The sequence below is a fragment of the Phocoena phocoena genome, chromosome 1 (assembly GCF_963924675.1).
Source record: "Phocoena phocoena chromosome 1, mPhoPho1.1, whole genome shotgun sequence".
Taxonomy (NCBI): domain Eukaryota; kingdom Metazoa; phylum Chordata; class Mammalia; order Artiodactyla; family Phocoenidae; genus Phocoena; species Phocoena phocoena.
The window spans coordinates 100854414-100878295 of NC_089219.1; the positions used below are offsets into that span (position 1 = coordinate 100854414).

At 51.7% G+C, this 23882-nt stretch overlaps 1 protein-coding gene across 4 annotated transcripts in view; it reads right to left on the reverse strand.

Moving 5' to 3' along the window:
- Positions 1–408: 408 nt before the first annotated feature.
- Positions 409–23882, reverse strand: part of SYT6 (synaptotagmin 6) — a 56467-nt gene continuing 32993 nt past the window's right edge. Inside the window, exons 4-7 of one of the 4 annotated variants that reach the window (XM_065883219.1) lie at positions 11799–11919; positions 7140–7311; positions 5779–5929; positions 409–480 (exon numbers count right to left, since the gene is read on the reverse strand). In XM_065883219.1, the coding sequence (XP_065739291.1) occupies positions 409–480; positions 5779–5929; positions 7140–7311; positions 11799–11919 (516 nt within the window). Of the gene's footprint in view, positions 481–2205; positions 2224–5778; positions 5930–7139; positions 7312–11798; positions 11920–23882 lie in introns of those variants that run through there. The other 3 variants (XM_065883245.1, XM_065883237.1, XM_065883226.1) reach the window with 3 other exon arrangements.

The following is a 23882-nucleotide window of genomic DNA, read 5'->3' on the forward strand; positions in this document are numbered from 1 at the left end:
GCCCCTCCCACTTCCCTCTTCTCCGGGGTTAGGGAGTTCAGTGGAGACACAAAATTTCAGAAACTCAAACCACCTCCCCCTCAAAGACGACTATGTTACACTGTATTTAATAGAACCAATGTCGGGGCTCTCCCCTCTTTTTTTTTTTTTTTTTCTCTTCTTTTCTTCCTGACAGCAGATCCATAAAAAGTGAAAAAACCAGAAAAACATCACCTTGGGAGACAGAAAAGACTAAGATCCGACCACACGACAATTGTCTCGGCCTTGACCTACACGGGGCAGCTAAGACTCTGGAGTGAGAGGCACTGCCCCTACCGCCACTGCTGCACAGCACTGTCTTTAGACGGTTGAACAAGTGCAAAAAGAACCCTGCTGAGTCTCGTTGGTGTGGCCCGGCCAGCCTGCAGCTCAGGGTGTCGGAGGTGGTCTCGGAGACGGGCACGAGCTCTCGCTGTCGAAGCTGGCGGCTCGGCCCTGCCACTGGGGAGGGGAGAAAAAGCCACTTACCCGTTGCCAAAGGAATGTACATTTCAACTTTTGAAGCTCATCCGGCCCATGCACTGAATTCACCTTTTCCCAGCTTTTCATAAGCTTTCGTGAATTTTGCTGTTAGCCATGCAAAAACGTAAGGAGACCAGCTTTCGAGCTTCTAGTTTGGAAGGCCTGAGTTTTAGAAAAGACCTGCTGCAGAGATAATGAAAGCTTTCTCTAGCGTGTGGAATGCATGCGTGCAGGTGTGTGTGTGTGTCCACGTGCGTGCGTGCACGTGCGTGCATGTGTGTTAGTTAATGAGGTGCTATGACCGGACCATTTCTGAATGCTTCAGCCATTTTTCACGCTGAAAATCGGATTTTGTTAGCAGCGAAAGAGGCCGTCTGCAGAGTATGCCCTTACGGCCAAGATCCTGCAATCGTGAATTCTTAGCAATTTGTCTGGGAGCTGTTCGTGCAGCTAAAGCCCTGATCTCGCTTCAGCGCTGGGCTCTCCTCTTCAGTCTGAGCGCTTCCCGGGGGCCTTCACACTCAACTTGTGAAGAGGTGGGAGGAGATGGCAGCCCCCTGCCCTTTCGGGTGCCTCCACCTTTCTTTTCCTCCCTCTCCTGTCTCACAGGCTGCCACCCCCTCAGCCCGACTCTAACCCCTCTGTGAAGATGGTGATGTAATTAGGTGTAATGGAGTGAGGAGAGGGCTGAGGGTGGATGAGCCACGCTTGGGCCATCGAACCCTTCTTTACATTGAAAAGCCAGGCAGAGCTGGAGCCATGTTTTCTGGACAAGGATCTGACCCTGTGAATATTCCAGAGCCGTCTGGTGACTGTATAACTTCAAAGCAAGTCAGTGTCCACTGCTCACTCCATCCTTTCTGTGAGCAGAGGAGACGCGATACTCTCGTAGGTGCCTGCGGGACAAGGCTCCAGGGAGAGAAGTTAGGTACGTGGGTGAGATGGCCTTTCTGAACCTGAAGTGCAGCCCCTTTTGCTTCTCATGGGTTTTTGGGGTCTCCATGTGGAGTGATGGGGCTGAGGAGAAGTGGACTACACCTCTGTGTTATGTGTAGGGGTAGGATGGGGAAGGACGCGGTCCCTTCTCCACCCCACACCTCACAACACAGCGCTTTCTAGACAGAGCCGAGCCACTTAAGGATTAGACCATCCCTTCCAGCATCTCCTGTGGGAACCCACAACACAGAGGAGAGACCCAGACCTGCTGATTGCTTTCATGTTCCTGGCTCTTAGGAAAGCCTCTGTTACCTGTCCCCAGGCTCGGTCCTTCATGGTCCTTTAGTACCCACTGGGCAAGCCAACCTGAAGATCTTTACAAGTAATCAAAGGCTGGACAGGCAGGTATTGATGACCACCATAGCGTGACCTGGGCCTGAGCAATCTTAGCATGCGAAACCCGGAGGCAGGTCTGGGGGATCATCGAGGCTAGCTCTTTTGTTCTTGCAGATAAGAAAACCAAGACGCAGAGGGGTCAATGCACAGCTAGTTAGGAGCAGAGCCAGGATCTGAGGCCAGGTCTCCTAACTCCGTCCACACTCAGTGTTCCCTCCGCTCCATCCTGTGGCCACCTTTGCGCCTGGCCACATCAGGAGAAGAAGGAGACACACAATGGAATAAGAAACCTAACCTCTTTGGTGCCATACCAGGTACTTACTCCTAACTCCGGTGGCAGTCTCTCTGATTGCAGCATCCACGTGAGTGAAATCACAACCGAGGGTTTCCCTGGTGAAATATTTTACATAAATAAATGCCTGGTTTTTGAGCCCACTGTGACTTCTGACTCAAGTGTTTCTTAACCAGAAGGTGACATAAGATGATTACTAATGCTTTCATTTAACAGATCTTCATTTTAGAGCTTCTGCTTTTTCTGTTACAACCTTTAATGTCAGTGAAAGGTACATTGTAATTACCGGCTTCTCCCCTGGGTAAGCATGCCTCTTAAACAACCTGACTGATTGATAGGCCAGCTCAGAGGAGGAAAAAAAGAAACGGCTACACAGAGTACATCTTTTTTCCTTTATATAATAGCTCAAAGAGAAGTCGCACGGAGCATAATTGTTTATCCAGGACACATGAAGAAGGCACACTGGCTCCCCTGCCAGCCCCTGATTTTTCCTGTGAAGATAAACAGAGGGAGGAGATGGGGTTCCTGGACAATGGGAAGATGAATGGTTCCTGCAGGCTTATCATGGTGGCTCTGAAATAGCAGTGAATTGGTCTCCGGGACACCAATGAGGATAATTATTCAAGGGCAGCTGTGGTCCAGTGAGATCTTTTATTGTTCTGAAATGTGTGACATTCCAACAGAGATATAAAATCTCTGGCAGATGATTTGAATTTGACCCTTCATAGTAAACCGCCTTGGAGAAGATCACTGGTCAACGTGGGCTGTGTGTGTGGTGACAGCGACAGCACGTAGCATTGGGCAGGAGTGCTGAGAGGAAAGAGGCCACAGCCTCTGCTGGGGAAGGATGCTCACTGTGGCTTAATCAATTTTTATTCATGAAAAAAATCCCAGCAGGGAAAAATACCTTTTCAGTTAATTTGTTCCTTCAACCTAATTTTAAAACTCCAAACAAACAAGCCAGTATGGTGCCCTCTGTTCTCGTTAATAAAAAAGAAATGAGGGCTTCCCTGGTGGTGCAGTGGTTGAGAGTCCGCCTGCCGATGCAGGGGACACGGGTTCGTGCCCCGGTCCGGGAAGATCCCACATGCCGCGGAGCGGCTGGGCCCGTGAGCCATGGCCGCTGAGCCTGTGCGTCTGGAGCCTGTGCTCCGCAACGGGAGAGGCCACAACAGTGAGAGGCCCGCGTACCACAAAAAAAAAAAAAAAAAAAAAGAAATGATCACAGCACTTGAAACTCCTCTAAGAAATGTGGAATATAAATATAGTGCTTTCTAGATATGATGCCATTTATCTTCCCAGGAGGGGGAGAATAAGAGTTTTGTATGTATTATACAAACGGGAGAAACAAGCTCCAAGAGCAAGGTTCTTGCTCAGCGTCCAGAACAGGACCAAAAAGAAGGCAGGAGCTCTAAGGATGATTGAGACGATAAATGTTCAAGTACAATGCATCACATGAACACAAAGAGGGTGTACTTAATATTACCCTAGTGGTTTTTAGATGCATCTCTATAAAAGTACTTAAACTATGGATGCTAAAAAGTGTAGGTACACATTTTTACAAATTTGTACTGAAGAAATCCTAAGTTGCCAAGATGAATGTCATTTTCAGCTTCTTCACACAGAGAAATGATCAGCTGAGCAGAAAATGGAAGGCCAGGGAGTGGGGGAAGGGAAAGTCTCGGGAACTTGGTGTGCAAGGTCAAGAAAAAAGTAAACCCAAAGGATATGAATCAATTTATTCTCTTTCCGTTTTCCATATACTGTTACTTTCCCTTTTCTGTCTTATCAAATATTCATTTTCAAGGGCTTGGTTCTACTTTATCTTTCTTTTGTAGTCTGGACCAGTGAGTCGGAGTTCTCAAAGAAACAGGACTTGAAATCAATTATTTGGCTTAATTAGGTGGTATGCGTCATGGAGAGCGATGCTGGGGCCGAGCCCCAGCCCCTCTGTGCTACCCTGCACCTCAGCCCCATCTCCAGCCACTGTTGGCTGGTTACTCCAGTCTGTGTGGCCAGACTAAGCCGGCAACAGCAATGGATTCTTGCAGCTTCAAGGTCAGAAAGGCGACGCAAGATGTGGGCTCACCTGCCACCTGTCATCCTGTCATTTTGGGCCAGAGTTTCCTAGAAAAGCTGAGATGGGAGGAGCCCACCCCCTCATTTTACCAACCAGGAAACTGAAGAGCAGGTGGGGCAGTGAGGTGCCTGAGGCCCTGCGGCCCATCAGAGGCCTCTCAGCTCCCATTCCTTGCCCCTGCCCCACGCCATCCTGAACGTTTTAGTATACTTATTCTATCCTTAAATATCTGCAAAGGATTTTAAAAGGAGGGGTGCCACAGCCCCTCTCTAGACTGAATCAGCCCTGCAGTCGGTGAGGTGCTGGATGCCCACTGGCTGCCTCCTGTGTAGGTGCAGGCTGGTTGTGTGTACCTCACCCACACCCTGCAGAGAGGGCCTTCTGGAAGAAAGGGGAGCCCAGGAGCTGAGGGACTGGCCTCACTCATTAAAGCTCCACAGCTGTAGTAAAATCAAGGCAAACACCAGACAGAAATGTGAAGCCTCACGCTGCCAGCCAGCAGGCTGGACCACCCTGAGAAGGAAGAGGAGACGGCGGATTCTCTGGGTTTGCTGCCCACACCTTTTCTGTGTCATAGAACACGGGGAAGGGGTTACGCTGTTTTTTAAGCTGAGGGGCCATGTGGCTTATTTTTCTATTAGTAGATTTTCCAATTTTTATACAACTCTCTAGACTCCCTGGCTGGAAACCTATTAAAATGAGAGAATGATCACCTGGCTTTCTAGGATATGGGTGGAAGCAATAAGATGAGGTTTAAAACTTGCTTGGCTACCCCCATGTCCCCAACCATTTAAGAAAAAGCCGGCCGGAGGACCACCAAGGTGATGAACGGCAGGATCTTAAATTGGTACCGTTTGGTGGAGGTGGGGCAGGCTTGTGTCACTGGAAGGAACATTTTCTTTGCAGCTGAGAGAGCAATAGCTAGCTCAAGATTATGAGGCAAGTTGGAAAGGTCCAGGGCTGGAGGCCAAGTCTCGGGACTCCCAGGCAGTGCTGTGTCCATTACATCTCTGTTAGGATCCGGCTGGAAACTGGGCCACCTTGAAGCCACACTGTCTTCTCCAACAACGGGGAGAAGCAACATTCACGAGGGTAGGATCGATCCTCTCTCTGGCCAGCTCCATCCACGTGGCGAGAACTGCCCCAGGACTGTCTGGCTAGAGCCTCAGGGAGCTTACTGCTTTGACAGGGGTAGAATTTCTTGCCAAGTTCTGATCTCACCCTCTTGGGGCTCTCTCTGAAAGGACTGACTTGGCTCAGGGGCTTCGTGGAAGCATTCCGGACCTGGCACAGTGAGCTGCTGGGAAGGCTTCCTCCAAGTTTTTCTTTTCTGTTTTGAACTCAGTGTCACTTTCAATATACTCAACATCAAAGGCTTTTTGTCAAGCAATTTCCCACCATCTTCCCCCATTTCCTTTCTGCCTGTTACACCCTGGGTGAGAAGCGTGTATCTCCCCCCGCCAGTGCCCCCCAAGGACCCACAAAGGCGAGGTCTCGCAGCAGCCAACTGCCATTCTCCAGCCCACGCTGCCATGCAGCAAACATGCCAAGGGCCAAGCGTGACCTCACCCACCTCTCTGAAGGATTTCTTTACCTCCACCAAGGAGTGCCAGTGTGCGATGGGCTTCCGCGGGTATGCCAGCATCTCGTTCCAGTGGTCCCTGCCCAGGCCTTCGGCACTGATCCCCACACGACAGACTCCTATGATCTCATTGTGGCCCACTCTAAGGGAGAAACACATGGCCCGGCATCGGTGACCAGACATGCTCTCAGAAAGGGAAGTCCCGCGGTCTGGGTCTCAGCCCCCCAGGTCTAACTCAGAATACTGAGCTCTGTAAACAGATGCTTGGCAGGGCCTCAGGGTGCCAGCGGCAGTGAAATACCGCCCAGCCTCCTTGGGTGGACATTGGACACAGACAGATGAGCAAAAAGTTCTCAACTTGTTTAGAATCTCAGGAATGGTGGGCAGATGGCCTGACTCTGGGGAGTGGGAGAGCTTAAGTCTCTTCCTTGATTTGACTCAGCGAGCACTTGAGACATTAGCGCTATTGGGAAATAAATCAACCTGCTCTGAGCACCGTTTCTCCGTACCTAGCGGCTGTGATGTGATTTATTCGCTCAGTAAGAACATCAATCATCACTCATATTTGTTCACCCAGCATCTACTATGTCTGGGAACTTGTGCTAAAGATCCTGGATTGAGGCTTTACTGCATGGTATTTTTCTCCTTCAGTGAAAGTGACACCTGGAGAGAAGGAGTCACAGTGGCTGATGTAGTTGGAGAATGTGTTTGAGCCAGCCTTGACGGGGAGGCAGGATTTGGAAAGTGGTGGAGAAGAAACACATACAAGGTGGGGGAAATCAAGCTGGATGGATATGCTGGGTCCAGATCTGGAAGGTCTCGAGAGTCCAGGGGAAGAGCTTGTCCAGACAGCAGGAGCTACTGATGGTTCTTGAGAGGGGCAGGCCCAGGAACAAAGTGGTCTTTTAGGAAGGTGTGCCTTGGTATGTTGGCTGGGTTGAGGCAGTAAGTGATGGAGCCAGGGGTCAGCTAGGAGGGCTGCACAGACATCCCCAAGTGGGAGTGGTAGCAGCAGTGGGAATGGAGAGGATGGGGGGAGGGGGGTGGGCGGGATTCTAAAGGACAGATGCCAGATGGAGGAATGGGAATAGTCGGGGGTGAATTCAGGGAAATTGATGGGTGGGGCAGCCCCTGATGGAAATGAGCCCATTGGGAAGTGAAGCTTGAGCTTCTACTTTGGCGGGGAATCCATGCTTTTCCTCAAACTCCTGTACCCTCCTTGGGTGGAGCCAGATTTGAGACCAATGAGTGTCTGAGCCATGAACCACAAGGTCCAAGGTCAAAGAGCCCTGTGCTACACTGAGGTGGGGACGAGGGGCAGGGAATCGTGGCCCTCAGGGACCTGTACCTACCGATCATAATCCATAACCGAGATGAGCAGACTGACTTGATCCATATTCTCCGGGGGAATGTCAAAGATGATGGCCTCATTGTAGACGGGGTTGAGGGTGTTCTTCTTTATGGTGGTTTTCTTCTTCTTCAGTCTCCGCCCATCACAAAGCAGGGACACTTTGACGTATGGATCTGTGCCAATGGGGGCAGTGAGAAGGGAAGGGAGCGTGTTAAACAGATGTCCTTAAACATCCTGTGCAGTAGAAGGATGGAAGTCCCAGACCCACTGTTATTCTCAGATGGTATCAGTGGGCTGTTAAAATAATGAAAACACCTTGTATTTATGTAGCACACCTGTCTCTGCAGATGCTCGTGCTTAATAACACAGAGTCTTTGGTGACCTCAGGCTTCTTAGCAGAGTGTTTAACGGACTTCCCCTAACGGGGAAACTGGCCCCAAATCAGACAGGATACTTGCCCATGGGTATGCAGTTCACTAAATCTCAACTCTTTGTTTGGCTGGCTGGCTCCAAAGGGCGGGGAAGCTGAACAAAGGCACTCTGTTCCTTTCACCTACTTGGAGCCTTTTCTCTGGGGGGTCTTGTCAGCATTATTAACCAAAGCATAAAGTGGGTAAAAATAGAATCAATGACACCCGAGGAGCAACAATGAGACAGAGTAAATGAACAGGGACAGTCACGATGCTTGTCCGGTCCTCCCTACCTGAGGACAGGATTATGGGTCTCATTGTCCCATCAAGCTCATTTCCATCTGGCATCAGGGAGGGGGTAGGAGCCCTGCTCTCTGCCTCCCCGGAAGCTGTTTCCTGCCCACTCTGGGCAGTGGAGGAGGAGGGGGCCGTGGCCGGGGGACTGAGTGAGGCAGCCTCCTGGGACTCAGGGTGGCCGGCTGCCATTTCATCTCTCAGTGGGATCTTGGAATCTCTCCAGCCCTCGAGGAGATGTCTTTTTACTGACCTCCCACGCGCCTCCCATCCTTGTCTCTTCTTTAGTTTTCTGAATGGGTATTTCACGGTCAGCTTCCTACCCTGAAATTTTCTACTCATCCAAGTGAAGTGACACCGATTGTATCTCATCGCTCAGGTGTCTCAGTCACCGTCATAACTGTTATTTATGCTGTACAACTCAAGAAACGGGACGGCAACTCGCAGGTAATTATAGCTTTTGAGACACTGATGTGCTGAGACACCTGCTTGCCCAGAAGCCAGGGCTCCTGTGACTCTGTCAGGAGGTGCGGACAAAGCAGCCGCTCCCGGCTCCTCATTCACAGGCGTATGGCTCTATCTCCTGGGCACCCAAGTACCCAACGAGGCGCTCATTCTCCCTGGGGAATTGTTCAGGTGGCAGAAGAGGTGCACAGCTTTGGGGAAGCTACAGAGACCCGTGACATGGGATCAGAAACTCAAGCCTTAAAGGCAGTTCTGTAGATGCCCACATGTGCTACGGACTCACCAACGTGACAGCAGCAGCTGTGCCTTAGCCATGGGGGCACTCGGGTTTATGGGGTACCTGGGGAGACCATGAGGTGTTTAATCACCCTGCTGTCTCTGACGACCCATTTGCAAGAGTTCTCTCTCAGGAGGACGTTCAGTAAAAAGGAAGGAGGAGTTCCTAGAACTGCTGTGAGACAGATTTCTCGTGTCCGCAGGCTCCATTCTCTATGGATACGCCCCGGACCGTGTTGAGGTCCAAGCAGATGGGTGGGACAGCTACCTCCGAGACCTGTTGTTAACTTGGCAACCTCTATGCTCCTGAAGTGTGAACATTGCCTTGGAAAGCGTCTTCAGGCTTGAGGCTGCCCAAGTGCTGTCTCATCCCCTGCCATGCCTATTTCCATACACGCCCACAGCGGAGCAAACCTCCATGTCGCCAGGCTTGGAAAGATGTGACAGAGCCACCTGTCCCACGGGCCACTAGGCAAATGCCTGATGACTAGCTGGGAGACTCTCAGCTTCCTTCCCTACCTCTATTCACTCGTATGGGGTGTATCTAATTTATAAAATTCAGTGGGTGTTTCCCTTGAAGGAACCCATACTCTCACCATCATCCAAGAGGCTAAGCGGAGAGAGGACTGTTCCTTAGGGGTTTTGCTCTAGGGCAGAAGCCTGTGCTTCTCATGGAATGCTGGCTCCAGACGACCTTTGGGGCCCTTTCCTCTCCAGCAGCCAATGATGTTTATGCAGCTGAGGGAGGGGGCACAACGACCAGCAGTGTGTTTCAGCCTCCTTGTCACGAGGGCCATCATAATTCAGCATGCAGTGTGTGTCAGGCACCACGCTAAGAGATTTACACATATCATGTCGTTTAAACTTCATGTCAACCCTATAAAATATTCATCATCCCCCTCTTATAGATAGGGACATTGAGGTTTGAGAGATTAAGAAACTTGCCTAAGATTTCAACTTAGATCTGACTCCAAAGTTTACATTTGTAACCACTAGACTCAAAGCAGTACGGACCAGATGTGGCAGAGATGGGTGTGTTTACTCACTCACCATCCCTTCGGGGTATACTGATCCTTATTATTACTTTGTATTATTTTTTATTGTCATGGCTCTAGTGGATAGGCTTAAAGAATTGATTCACGACTAGTTTAGATCGAGGAGAATAGGAAGGTCTTTGGTTTTAGAGGTCAAAGTCATATAAATCAAGAACAGGCAAGAATCAAGAACATCCACTCCCTAGTTTAGTCCAACATCAAAGCAGTCCGGGCTGAAGGCAACCTCAAACTTATCCTCCAAAACAGGAGATCCAGTTTGAGAGGCCCCTGGCAGGTGTGTCCCCACAAAGCTCTTTATCCTATAAATTCATTCATTCATTCCTCATTCAATACATACTTATTCAATGCTTAGTGTGTTCCATGAACTGTCCCAGACACTTGCTTACCTCAATGAACAAAATAGAAATCCCTAGCAAAAAGAGGACCCCTGAATTTTCAGAATCAAGCTGAGATTTAATACCAGATTCCGAACCCAGGTAGAAAAGAGAGGCAATCATGAGAGGGAGGTTAGAACTTAGCGTGAGAAAAGTCTCTCACCCCCAACCCTCTGATGTGGAACAGCCTTTACGATTACCTTGGCGGCTTCGCTGTAAGCTCTCTCTCTAGCACATCAATTTAATTACACCAGAGAAGATAGTGTGGGGACTTGGGTAGCAAAATCCTATTTCCTTCAGCAGTCTTGAGCGTCCTCAGTGAATTTCTGTCCCTGCACACACTTATTTTGATATTAAAATGCAATCTACATTGGTTGTATTTTTGGAGGAAGCCAGCTTGCTGCTGCCTAAGAGCTTTGCACGTGTCAGAAGAGGTTCTTTAAGCTCCTCACCACATCCTGATGTGTGGTGGTAGCTTCAGCGGAAGGAGAGGCGTCAGGGCAGGTGCTAGAGGCATTGGGTCAGGTGCTATCTGGGGCAGCTTTGGGCCTGGAAGGTATGAGTGTTGCAGAGAGACAGTGCGGGCTGGGAGCAGAGGCTCTGAGGGATTCAAAGCCACAACAGATACACCTCACTTCAGTGTTTCTTGACCACCCTTCCCTGAAATCTCATATTTCAAGGCCTAATATCTCATCTTCTTCCAAATGCACCAGGTTGGGCCTGGGCCCAGATGTTTTCATCTAGGTGGTCACCTCTTTATGGCAACTGTGATTACACTAAGGAAATAATTAATGAGTAAAAGGGAAACTCTTCCATATACTCCCAGCCAAGTTCAGAGGCACCTGTGGAGTGGATCTATATCGCTAACTGGGATCTCCAGAAGAGTCTCTTGGGTAGGGGTCTAGGGTAACAAACCAAGCCTTTCCCTGCATTTGCTACTGAGTGCAGCCCAGGTGGTTCTACGTGCCTGCTCTCTGGGATGCTCTACCCCATCCCTTGGGCTAATTTGAGCCGACACGGGGAAGGAGGCTCCTGGGACTCCCCTGTTATATCAAAACTCAAAAACTTTCTCTGACAATGACTTGCAGAATCGTGGAAAAGGATCAAACCTCTGACGCTGGGTCCAGCCTGCAGGCTCTGAGGCTGCATCCAAACCAGCATCTCCTCGGTTGCTAGAACAGGACTTCTTTCTCCTGCTGTACCTAGCAGCTCTCCTGGTGCTGAGACAGAGGCCCAGAGCCCGGCAGGAAAACCTCAAATACAAGTGCACTTTGCTTTTCAGCGCCTCTGTTCCTTTGACTCGGTCTGCAGGGCTGCCGTCGCTGCGTGGACCTACAAACACTTAAGACACTCAAACTTGACATAACCCTTGGAAGTCCTGAGGCCTCACACAAACTAGAAAGATGTTCCTTAATTTTTTTCACCTATTTATTTGCTTCTTATTCTCTCCATCCTCAAAGAGAAAGAATGATAGTAATAGCCAATATCTACTGACTGCTTATTATGTATCTTGCACATTTCTAAGCATTTACTTGAATTAACTCGTTTATCCTTAAAGCAACCTGTGTTTTTTTTTTTTTTTTTTTTTCCAGATCAGGAAACCAAAGCATTACACCACAAGGAAGTGGCAGAACTGGAATTCAAAGCCAGACAATTTGCCTGCAGGGCTGTGCTCCTGTTCGAAGAATACTGACATTTCTTTCCCCTTCTCTCTGAACATCTTTCCACATCCTAATATCTAGGCTGCTGGGAGGCCACTTGGCAAGCACTCGGGTAGGAGAGGTACCTGAGTAGCCTGTGATGTCCATCGCCTTGAGGTTCCGACATTTGATCACAGTGAGGGTGAGCCTGCCTGCTGTGGGCAGGTAGCAGAGGGAGAACATGATCTCTCCCAAATCCACGCTTTCCTGCAAAGAAGCAGACAAGAGGGCAGATGAGGGGCACACAGCTCCAGTGCGGCTGCAGGGCCGCTCCGGAGCCCAGGAGAAGGCTCTCTGAGGGAGAGTGCTATGTCTTTAAGGCCTGACGTGCTGGCCTCTATGCTGAGAGTAACTGGGTATAAAAGGCAATGATAACAACGCTGGCTCTTCAGCAGAATTTGTCCCCTTCAGTATTCCTTCTGAGCTCTAATCAGACTCTGGTCCTGGTCCTCCCCCTCCTGCTTTGGCCTCACCTGCCCTACCTATGCTCTTTGTCTGCAGCCTCCAGACCATCAGGCCTTTTGGGGCCCAGCCCTATTCTCCAACTTACCCTTCTCAGTCACTGGACCCCTTGACTCCCCACCCTGCCTGGCCTGGGGTCATGACAGTATTCTGTACAAGACCCACTCTGGCCATCAGGGGTGCCCTCTCCCCACCCCGCTGGACTGCCTCCTCTTCCTGTGCCACGCCTGGTGGATGAGGGTGCTGTTACTGCAAAACCTCTCCCTCGGGCTCTGAGGCTGACGTGGGGCTCCAAGACATGGAGGTGTTTCCTCTCTTAAATCTCCCAGACCCAGGGTAGAAGAAGAGGAGGTCGGGGTTTGGGCTGGCTCTGATTTCAGATGCAGATATCCATTTGTTCACTCAGTCAGTCAACAAGTAGTAATTGAGCACCTGCTATGTGCCAGGTGTTGCTCTGGGTACTGGAGATATGGAAAAGAACAAAATAGACAAAAATCGCTGCTCTAACGGAGCTTACATTTTAATAGGACAAAGGACAAGAAAGATGGTAAGTAAGTTGGTAAAAAGGATCAAGGAGAAAAAAATAAGGCAGGGAAACAGGATATGAAATGCTCATGGGTGAGACCACAGTTGTTGAAATTTTAGACAGGCTAGCCGGGGAGGCCTCCTGGAGGAGGTGACTTTTGAGAAAGAGAGCAGTCAAGGGTGGCTTCAATGTTCTTGTCCCTTCTCCTCACAAAGAACCACCCTCTACTGGGGATGCCAAGAGACCCCTGATACTTGGCCTCACCTGGAGAATAACCCGCCACCCCTTCCAGAGCCTGTGGTCTCAATGCTCTCCCCTAGGTGGCACTGATACCCACCCTTTCCCTAGCCCAGGATTTGTCCTTTTTTAACCCGCTGGTGAATCAAATCCCAGGAGTAGCAGGTGAATCCTCCCGGCTCCCTGGGTGAAGAGGTGGAGGGGGCGGGGGTATTGGGGGTGGGTGTGAGGGGTGGAAGGGTGGTGTCTGGCTGGGGCAGAGCTGGACACAGCGTAGAGAGAGCTACCCCCACCACCCCACCCCAGCACAAGAGCCAAGACCAACACCCACGAGCTCCTGTGCCCCACGAAGCTCTTCTGTGACGGGCAGCTCCACCTCTGAGGCTCACAGCCACTGTGCAAGGCAGGGTGCATTGTCATTATTCCCTCCATCTCACAGAGAAGAATTCAGTGTTTAAACTTGGGTGTAAAGTCCCGACCAGGCTTGCGTGGCTGGTGGGAGACACAGCTGGACTCCGACCCTTAGGAGAGCAATGCCCTCCCAGCCCACCTAGGGAGTACCTCAAGGTAACCCTGGCTCCTCTAGACCTTAGACCACAACTTCACCTGTTCTTCTGTTTGTATTTGCTGAGAACCTGCTAGAGGCACCATGTTTAGTGGGGTGTAACCAATTAAAAGAAGGCATCAGGATCTCCCTCTCCCTCAGGGAGACACAGGAAGTGGCCCGTGACAGGTGCTGTGGGTGTATGACTGTCCCCTCATGCAGCAGGGGTCAGGTCAGCAGTGCACCTGGCTGAATGTTCCATCCCTGGCGGGGGCACCGAGGTACAAAGAGGTCCCCAGCTCCCTTTATTTCCTTGTAACTCTCCAATCCTGCCCAGACTTAGAGAAACCCTTTCAGACTCAATAACAGGAATAAGAACCAAGGTTATTGCATGTGTACCAGGCGCCAAATCCTTTGCTAAATTATCTCCGTCGAGTCGCACCACAGCCCTGTGAGGTAGGTGATCTTAGTATCCCTACTGCACACAGGAGGAAATGACTATTTGGTGAAGTTAAGCCTTTCATAGGCCAGCGCTGCTGCTTGCACGCTCTCAGTGGCTCCCCTTGTTCGGCTCCTGGAATCAAGGCCCATCTTCCCAGCTTGCATTCCGAACCCTCAACAACTGGGTCCTGTCTTCCCTCCTCACCTGATTATTTCTCTCTGTTCCTCTATGCCAACCCTCTGCTCCAACTGGCTGGTATATCTTTGGTCCCTTTGGCCAAAATGGCTCCTCCTCTTATCTTTGCTTGGACAATCCCATGCATCTTGTAGGGCCCAGGGCCATGCCCCTCACAGGGGTCCTCGCCCAGGGTCCAGCCCACACAGAGCATTATCTCCCCTACACCCCTGCAGCACTTTCTGTCCCTGAGCTGCTCACAGGTGTTACGGAGTCCCTGCCTTGCTGCAGCTGGGCCCTCCCATGCCGTCCAGGGACTGGAGGCCCCTTAGGGGCAGGGGCTTTGCTTTACACCTGCTGAGCTTCAGGGGTGCCCGATAGTACAAGAGGAGCTACACACACGCCCGGATCATGTTAGGGCCCTGGTGAGGAATCTGGAAGCTCCTAGGGCCCCCCTGTGAGGGGGGTGAACAAAAGGCTGCTGTCACCGTTTCCCCACATGGCTACTCTGGAGCCTTCGAAGGCTGTCTTGTCGCAGGAGTCTGAGATGATTGGTTTGTGAGCTTGGGAGACTTGCCTGGGGATGTGGGAGATCCCTCAGGGTGAACGGAATCACCTGGGGTGCTATGGGCTGCCCTCAAGGATGGCTCCCTCTAGGGACAGCACCGACCCAGCGGGCCCCCTCCTTTCGTGGTAGAACTGTGGCAGCTGGGGGGCACTCGTGGTGCGAGTCTGCAGCGAGGTTTGGAACCCCCACCCCCATCCTGGTCCCTGCACTGAATAGTGAGCTCCACCCTCCATCGTTGGGCCCGGACAGGCAAAGGGAGTGAGCCAATATCCCCCTACGACTTGGACGCAGAGAGGAAACTGGGGCCGGAGGGCCCGAAGCCCAGTCCAGGACCTTCTGCCGTGGGTGATTGGGCCTCGCTGGACCTGATGGCAAGATAGCTGCTCTTGGCTCCGTGGATCAAGGGGGGGTTTAATTCCCCTGCACACGTAGGCAGGAGAGGACGGGTTATTTGATAAAGGAAAATAAATGGGTTACTTTTGAGTAAATAGATGGAGCTAAGCAAACAGAGTCAGCATCTCCTGTTCGCCACCTTCCTCTCTGCAAAGCCAGGCCCAGCTTGACCCCATGGGCGGCCTTCCTGGGTTCTCTCAGCACCAACCCCTTTCTCAGGGGGTTTCAGCCCCAGATCCTGTGCACCTTGCCAGCCTTTTATCCTCATTAGGGATGTTTGCGACTTTGGCTTTAATAAAACCGGGGGTGACCAGGGGCCGCAGAACAGCCAGTGTCTTATTGCTTTCATCTTCACCCTCTGTCAGGGGAGGCCGCCATAGGGCCCCTGGCTGGTAATGAGCTCCCTGGTGCTGGGGAGGTCACTGCTGTCCAGAAAGCAGCAGAATCCAAGTTGCCCCTCTGGACTGCTAACCCAGGGGCTGACAGCGTGGGTCTGAGCCCAGTAGCAGCTGGTAAGCGTCTAGGCTAATGCTTGCAGGGGGTAGGCCTTCAGCCAGGATGTCGGCTCCTGGAGCAGTCTGTCCTTACATGCATACAGCCTGTCCGGCTACATTGTCACCCGTTATGGTAGCACTCTCCCCTGGCTGCACTATCCAGGCGTCTGGGCAGGAAGATTTGTAAAGGGCCATCTATTGCACCACACTGCCCTTGCTGTCCCCAGCTGCCCATCTGCAACAGCTCATTAAAGCACTTCTCTCTCCTTGATGCACTCACACAGCCGTAGGCATAGAAAAAGAATTCCTATCCGTGGACTGTCCCGGAAAGAGCAGTAAACCACAAGTCACTGCTTGTGGAGGCGTTAGTCCCTCCACCACTAACTAGCCCAGAGATGTCGGGCTCATCATTTCACATCTCTGGGCTTCGGTCTGTAAAAATGAGGGCGTGGCACTAGATGTTGTAGCCTTAAGGTCCCTGCCAGCCATAAAAACCAAGCATTCAAACTGGAAAATCCATTGTCAGGCATCATCAACTGAGATGGCCCAAGGATGCTTAACTGGTGTCTGTTTATTACCCACCTCAAGGTATCTAGCAACTTTGTTTTGAAATGCAAAGACACTCATTCCTTCCGTTCCTAATGCCCCCCAAGTGTTTTTTTGTTCTTCTCCAGGGCTAGCCTTCCTCCTCCTAAATAGGCAATGAGCGGCGTCAATGCCTCAGCATCCCTCTTGGGAATCCAGGCTGAGCGAAACGAGAACGACGCTTCCCCATCTCTTAGAGAACACTTCTAGTCTCTTAATCATTAAGTGGCTTGCCTGAATTTCCCATCAACAGCAGAGAAGCATCCGCTACACTTTCAGAAAAGCCACAGGAGGGTACAAGGATCTCTGAAGCACTAGGCAGGAAGTGCTGTTAAGTTACCCTGGGGCTGGGGGGCTGGAAGAGAGATGGAGTGGAAGCGAGTTTGCCTCCAATGGGTAAAGAAATGGCCAGTGAGCCTCTGTGTAGGCCTGGGGCTTGGAAGCGGGGTTAGAGGTGAATCAGATGTGGAGGCTGCATGCCGGGACTGCTCCCACAGCCCCCCAGACCTCTTCAGAGCCCACACCACGACCGTAACCTTTACCTTGATTGTGGGGATTATATGATGAATGCTGTGTCTTCATTAGACGGTGGGTTCTTTGGGAGCAGGGATAGGGTTTGGTGTTACTCATCATCAACCCCCACGTCTAGCCCAGGGCCTGATTCACAGTAAGGGCTCAGGAAATACTGGCTTGATGAAGGAATGGTTGAGCCTATGGATTTGGGGTCAGGCCGATCCGGGTCCAGGTTCCAGCTCTGACATTGATGAGGAGTGCGGCTTACTTTAATCCTCTCACGGTCTTGGTTTTCTAATCTGTGAAATGGGGCTAATAACAGTATCTACCTCTCAGGACTGTTAAGATTAAATGAGGTAATTTGTGTAAAGCGTTTAGCATAGCGTCTGGCACAGAGTAAGCACTCAGGAAGCATTAGCTGCTATTATAATTATTATAACTATAATGACTATTGTTATCAAGAGTTCACAGTCTTGGTGCGGGGGCAGGGGAGAGAAAGGCACGTGGGTAAGCAGTGGTATCTGGCTTGATCAGTGAGCACTGTAAGAGAAGTGTGGACAGATGTAGGAGGTAGAGGAGGGAAGAATAAGCTCTAAGAGGGATTTCAGGGTAGGCTTCCCAGAGGGGGTGATGCTTGGTAGGATCCGGTGAGGTGAGTGAAAGGAGCTGACGGCAGAAGAAACAAGCAAGCACATTCCAGGCAGGGGGTCAGCAGGTGCATAAAGACACAGGGGGCAGGCGCGGAGGTCCCACGTGGCTAGAGGGCAACGTGGACGCAGGGTGGGCAACAGGAGCCCAGACAAGGCTGTGAACAGGGCAGGGCCCACCGTGTCTGCCTCGGGGCCCACACCTAGCAGCTTGCCCTTGACCCTGCAGGTATCTTCTGCCCCATTTCCCTCTCAGCCCACCGCACCACCCTCCACCCAGACCGCCACACCAGAGACCATCTTCACGTGTGTCATTCATTCGTCACCCGCCTGCTAAAGGTTCCCAAATACGGGGAGACAGTAGTGGTGAGACAGACGGAGTCCCAGCCCTCCAGGATCTTATATTCTGGAGGAGGGAGACAAAAATAAAGTAAGCAAGAGAGTATCCGAAGGCGCTGGGTGAACCAGGGCTGGGACAGAGGGTAGTGAATGGCGGGGTGGAGGTGGGGCAGTTTAGACAGAGGGGTCGGGAAGCCGGTCTGACCTGAGGGGGTGGGGAGGGGGCCTGCCAGGAGGGAACAGTGAGGACCACCACGGGAGTGGCTGACAGGCGCTGTGCTGGGGAGCCCCGGGTTAGGGAGACAGGCCCAGGTTTCAGAGGCCCTGAAAGATGTTTGCATTTTCTCCTCTCTGAAAAGCAGGACCTCAGCAGGCTTGCAGAAAATGAATGGCCGGGGGAAGAGCAGATGCCAGAAGGATCCCAGCTTCCTTGCCCTCCTGCAGCCTCCACACCCAGTCAGTTACCCCGCCATGCTGTTCTGCCACCTAAGAGTCCGCAGACTCCGAGGCCCTCTCTTCCCCTCCCGCCTGCACTGCCTTAGCTCTGACCTGCACCAACTCTTGCCTGGACCTCCCAGCTTTCTGACTCCCTCCCCCCGACCCCTCTGATCTATCCTCCTTGCTATAAACAGGGGGTTGTTCTCCTGCTCAGAATCCTTCAGTGGCTCCCCATTCCATACCTGTTTTGTAACTGGAAAACTCTTCTTCAAATGAAACATTGTTAGAAGTCCAAATATATACAATGGATGAAAAGTGGCTTAGAGACAAAGCACCCAGAGCTCCTCCCTTCACCCCCTCCTTGGAGCTTCTAGGAGTCAGCTTGAAAATCCCTTACCCACAGCAACGTGTGGCATTCAGGTTTCTTCATGATTTGGCCCTTGCCTTTCTTGCCAACCATTCTGGTCCAGGTGCCCTATTATGGGCTGTCCTGTCCTAAGTGCTCATACGTACCGAGCTATATAAATTTCACAAAAGCCTATGGTTATCTGCATTTTCTCCACGGGGACCCTGATGTGCAGTGAGGCTGTGCCTCTGGCCCAGCCCACAGCTACTACATGGCAGAGCTGGGATGTGACCCCAGGCAGCCAGGCTCGAGAGCCCACAGTTTCAGGCACTACAGCATCTTGCCTTTCTATAAACGCCCCTCCCAAACCCTCCAGGTTCTTTTGTACCTTCGTGTCTTCACCCTGTTCTTTCCACTGCCTGAAATAACCTCTCCCTCCCTCTGACTGTCCTGGACAACACTCCTCTTTCCAGCCCAGCTGTCCTGTTCCCTCCTCTTGGGTCACCTCCTCTCACTCTTCTGGTCAGACTTGGGGTGTCTCCCGTGGCCCCTGGGTCTAATGGCCTAGCGGAAAGGAGTTACAAACACCTTGAAGGCCGGCAAGGCACATCTGGGAAGAAATCAGCGGGATCTGGTGACCCACTGGCCGAAGGGGATGCAGTGGAGGAGGGTGGAGACTGGCACCCCGGCTGCCCCGTGCGTGCCCGCATGGCTGAATCAACTCTCTGCTGGGGGAGGGGAGCGGAGGGGGTGGGTGCTTCTCCTGGGGTGCCAGATGGGGGTTCCGGCTGTGAGCCCCGGGCTGTTCCCTGCTCCGCCTCGGGTCTGGGCTTGCAGGGCTGGGGAGAATGCCCAATGCGGGGGGTGGCCGGGGTAGAAGGGCGGGCTGTGTTTGTTGTGCTGCTTGGGCTCCCTGTTGGGAGCTGAGGCAGCTTCTATTTCTTCTGACTTGTGTGCCTGCTTTTTCTCTCAAGTGTTTTCTGCCCCACTGGGCATTGCAGCGTTATGAATAAATGATCTAGCAGAATGGAGGTGCCTTAAACGAACTCCATACACTCCGGCTGCAGCCTGTGTTGTGGACACTGAAAGCCTGGGACCCAGCCCGGCCCATGGAGAAGGAGGCCCTCTAGCTCACAGGGAGCGGGGAGGTGAGGGAGACTCTCGCGGTGGGTTTGGTCCCGGGGGACCCCTTGAGACACTACAGCACATCAGTGGGAGACAAATGTTTCTCTATCTGAACATCTTCAGGGAAACAGATGGTTTTATTTAGGAAACTTTTTCACAGCCTCTCCTTCGTGAACCTGCCCTTGAAAAGAGGTTTAGCATTTCACACGCACCATTACCTTTGGGCAAACATCCATGAGTCAGAATCACACTGGGACGTACAGATCTCTTCCTAATGACTTTTAAAAAAAAGTGGGTAGAGAGGGAGAGGAGCTATGAGGGGCTGGAAGGAGTCGGAGGAGAGCAGAGTTTGGGGAAGTTCTAGAAGAGATGGAGGCAATGCCTGGTCAAGTGGAAAAGTTTGCACCATGGGTGCTTGTCTGTGAGAGACCAGGGTCGAGGAGTTCACCTCCGCTCTGGTCCATCCACGGGCATCTTCACTGATGACAGAGAGGAGTTAATGGCACGTTAATGAACTTAATGATGAGAATCTGTCTGCATTTCTTGCCTCAAGTTGTGCTGCTGCATGTCTGTCAAACAGCTCTCAGTTTCCCCCAGAAAGGGCGGGCAACTCAGTGGTGAGTGATCTGCTCTCTGCCTGAGCAGGGCTGTGGCCGCAGGGCTCTCAGCAGGAGGGAAGCTGCCCTGGTCCCAGTGGGGCAAGTCTCCTGGGACAGCGGAGGAACATTTCTGCAAACAGGTGCCCCAGGGATGTCAACGGGCAGGGCTTTGCTGCCAGATGAAGGCACGTGCTTGAACCACCGGTGATGGGGGCTTTAGCTTCTTCATATCTTCGCTGACCTGAAGGTTTAGGTTTTCACCTGTCTCCAGATGCCCCAGACCTCTGGGTCTTGCTGTGATGAGGCTGTTCTCCGAAGACCCTCTTTGCAGCCTTTCATGGAGTTGCCCATGCTGCTCTTAAAGCATTCTCTTTATTCAGTTCTCCTCCCGCCTCTGCAGCTACCTTCCAGTCCCTGCTGGATCCTCCTCCTGTCCCTACCGCTAAGCAGTGGGTTCTAAACACTCATTCTCTCCTCACTCACCCACAACGTTAACACCCATCTCCATGCTCGTGACCCCCGAATTTACGGCGCCTTCACCGACCTCTCCTCTAGACGCCAGCCTCGTATGTCCAACATGACATCCCATCCTGGACATCTCACAGAAATTCAAACTTCTCAGATGCTCAGGGTGAACTCTGAGCTTCTTCTGTTTACATTTTCCTCTTGTTTTCTCCAACTCAGGAAATGGCCCCTCCATCCATCCAGTTTCTCCAGGCAGAAACAAGACCTCGTCATAGATGCCTGCCCTCCTTGCTCCTTTGCACTTAGTTCAACACCAAGCCCTGTCAATTCTTTCTCAATTCAATCTTGAGTCTACCCACCTCTCTCCACCTCCAGTGCCACACAGAGGGCAAAATCCCCTCTCATTTGCTCACATGCCACAGCCTCCTAACAGGCCCCCTGCTTCCCTTTGTTCTCCTGCCCCACTTTCCGTACAGCAGCCAGAAAGCACTTCCAAAACTGTAAGATGGACCACGCCACTCCTCTGTTTGAAACCCTCCAGTGGCTTCCCCCTGTGGTAGAATAAAAGCCCAAAACCCTTCCCAAGACCTATAGGGCCCTACATGATCAGGGCCCAACCCTTCCCCCTCCCCCTGCCTCAGCCCTCCTCACTACGCATTAGCCCCTCAGGCTCTTTCAGCTCCTCAACTGTGCCCCCCCCCCCCTCCGCCGGGACTTTGCACATTCATCTCCCTCTGCTTGATCATTCTTTTCACAACTCTTCATATGGCAGGTGTCCTCTCATCCTTCAGGCCGCTTCCTCCAAAGCCACAGCCCCTGCTCTAGACTGTGTGTTCCCAAAGGACAGGGACTGGATCTGTTTTACCAGGGCCAGAACTAGGGCAGAGTAAACCAAAGTGCCCAGGGTGCAAAAGCAAAGGCGGTGGAGGCCCTCATTCTTAGCTTCACTCACGCATGCCTCCAAGAGCGAATGCTTCCATACATTCTGCCCTCTTGGTGCCTGGCTTACCTTACCCTGGTCCCTGTCCCGTATTTTACTCACCACTATATTCCCGGGACTGAGCACAGTGCCTGGTAAATAAATAACACAGGCTCACCAGTATTTGTTGAATTGATGAGCAACTCAGCTTCGTGGGGTGCACCTGGTTAGAAGGCGGTGAAAAGGATGGGTGTGGGCCCTTGCATAACCTCAGCCTCGGGTCTGTCCGGCAGTGTCCATGTGGGTGACAGCTCAGGGTGGAGCCTCATAAGTTGTTGCTCAGGGTGTGGTCTGGAGGTCTCCTGAGTTGGACTCACTTGGGGAGGTGGGGACTTGACTCCAGAGCTGCGCCCCAGGTCTACAGAGTCAGGATCTCTGAGGGTGGGACCTACATGTGCGAATGATTGACAGGCTTCCCAGCTGATTCTTCTGTATGCGCGGTTTGTAACGTAAGGCAAATGAGGAGATTCCGAGGCTGCCCTGAACAAGACCCTGTTAGAGCCTCTGTGACATGGAGTATGACGAAAGTCATTCAATATCAGTGTTGCCAAGCAAAAGTTAGGATCATAGAAGGGCCTCTTCTCCTTTTTTAGGTGCAAACAAAGTTCCGATGGATCAAAGCCACGCTGATCCACCTGGAGTGCTTGCTCACCGTCACCCTCCACTTTTTCCCTACGCGCTTCAGGCACGCCGCAGAGCCGAGTTTTAGCAAGAAGGGGCCTCACCCAGATTTAGATGGTTTAAGAAAACTGGATAGCGCTCTAAAAAGGTCTGACACAGCAGCAGAACTTGGAACTTGCCAGAAATGCAAATTATTGGGCCCACCCTCACAGGGGGTGGGACCTGGCACTCCATATTTTAACAAGCCCTGTAGGGAATTCTTAGGGGCTGAGAACCATTGCCTCGCGGAGTTAGAAGAACCAGTTGACCATGCACACTCTGGCCGGGATTTTGACGTTGCTTCCACTTTGTCTCCTTATTTTCGTGATCAAAGCCAAAGTCAAGAGAGAAGGGGACTGACACATATGGAGCATCTGCTTGTTTGTAGAGACCATGCTGGGTACTTACCATACTGTACTTAATTCATTTCGTTCATATAACATTCCTGGCAGGAACCCACAATTATTGCCATATTGAGGATCACAGAGGTTAAGTAATCACACCTAGGGTCTCAGAGTGATCGACCAGGTCTGGATTTGGACTCCCGTCTGCTGACTCTGAGGCCTTGTTCTCCTCCTTCATGCCACCCAGCCTCCTCTGGAATTGTGCTCCACTCCACCTACCTTCTGCTCCTGGTTATTGAGGATCAGGTGGGCTAAGGACACGTGCAGGTTTTTTTTTTTCTTTAATACATTTACTTGTTTATTTTTGGCTGCATTGGGTCTTTGTTGCTGCGTGCAGGCTTTCTCTAGTTGCCGCAAGCAGGGGCTACTCTGTTGCGGTGTGCGGACTTCTCATCTCGGTGGCTTCTCTTGTTGAGGAGCACGGGCTCTAGGCGCACGGGCTTCAGTAGTTGTGGCATGTGGCCTCCGTAGTTGTGGCTCACAGGCTGTAGAGCGCAGGCTCCGTAGTTGTGGTGCATGGGCCCAGCTGCTCCGTGGCATGTGAGATCTTCCTGGACCAGGGCTTGAACCCGTGTGCCCTGCATTGGCAGGGGGATTCTTAACCACTGAACCACCAGGGAAGTCCCTCCCATGTGGGTTTTGAAAGCAAAATTTTTCAGTGTTCTGGAAGCAAGAAGCCCTAAAGAGGAAGGCTCTGAGACTCAGAGTCATTGCTTCTCTCTGGCTGCCCCAGTCTGCTTCTTCTTGAAAGGGGACAAGTGTGTGATGTGAGGGGATCCATCTCCTGCTCACTTCAACCAGACAGTGCCGGCATCCTCAGTCAGCCGTTCCTCATGAAATGCACCTACATGTCATCATCTCACCCAGTGCTAAGTTGCTCCAGTGGACACTGCCTCATGCAAGAAGATTGGGAGAGGAGGAAGCCGGGCCAGCAGTGGAAGGACCCTGTGCTCTCTCTGCATGGATCTTCCCACCTGAACTTCTCTGGGGTGCAGACACCAGGTCTGGGAGGAGGAAACCCTTCATGAAGAAATTTTGGGCAGGTAAAGTGTTTCCCTCTGTGTCCTGCAAAGTTGGAGTTATTTTCCTCACTTTTGTTTTCCGGCTTCCTCAGGTCTTAAGGTGGGGCGAGGGGATGGTCTACAGTCCCTGTGGGCCTCCTGGGAGAGTGGCAAGCATCATATCTTGGAATTCACTCCCTTGGTGTGGGATCTTTGTGGATCGGTGCAA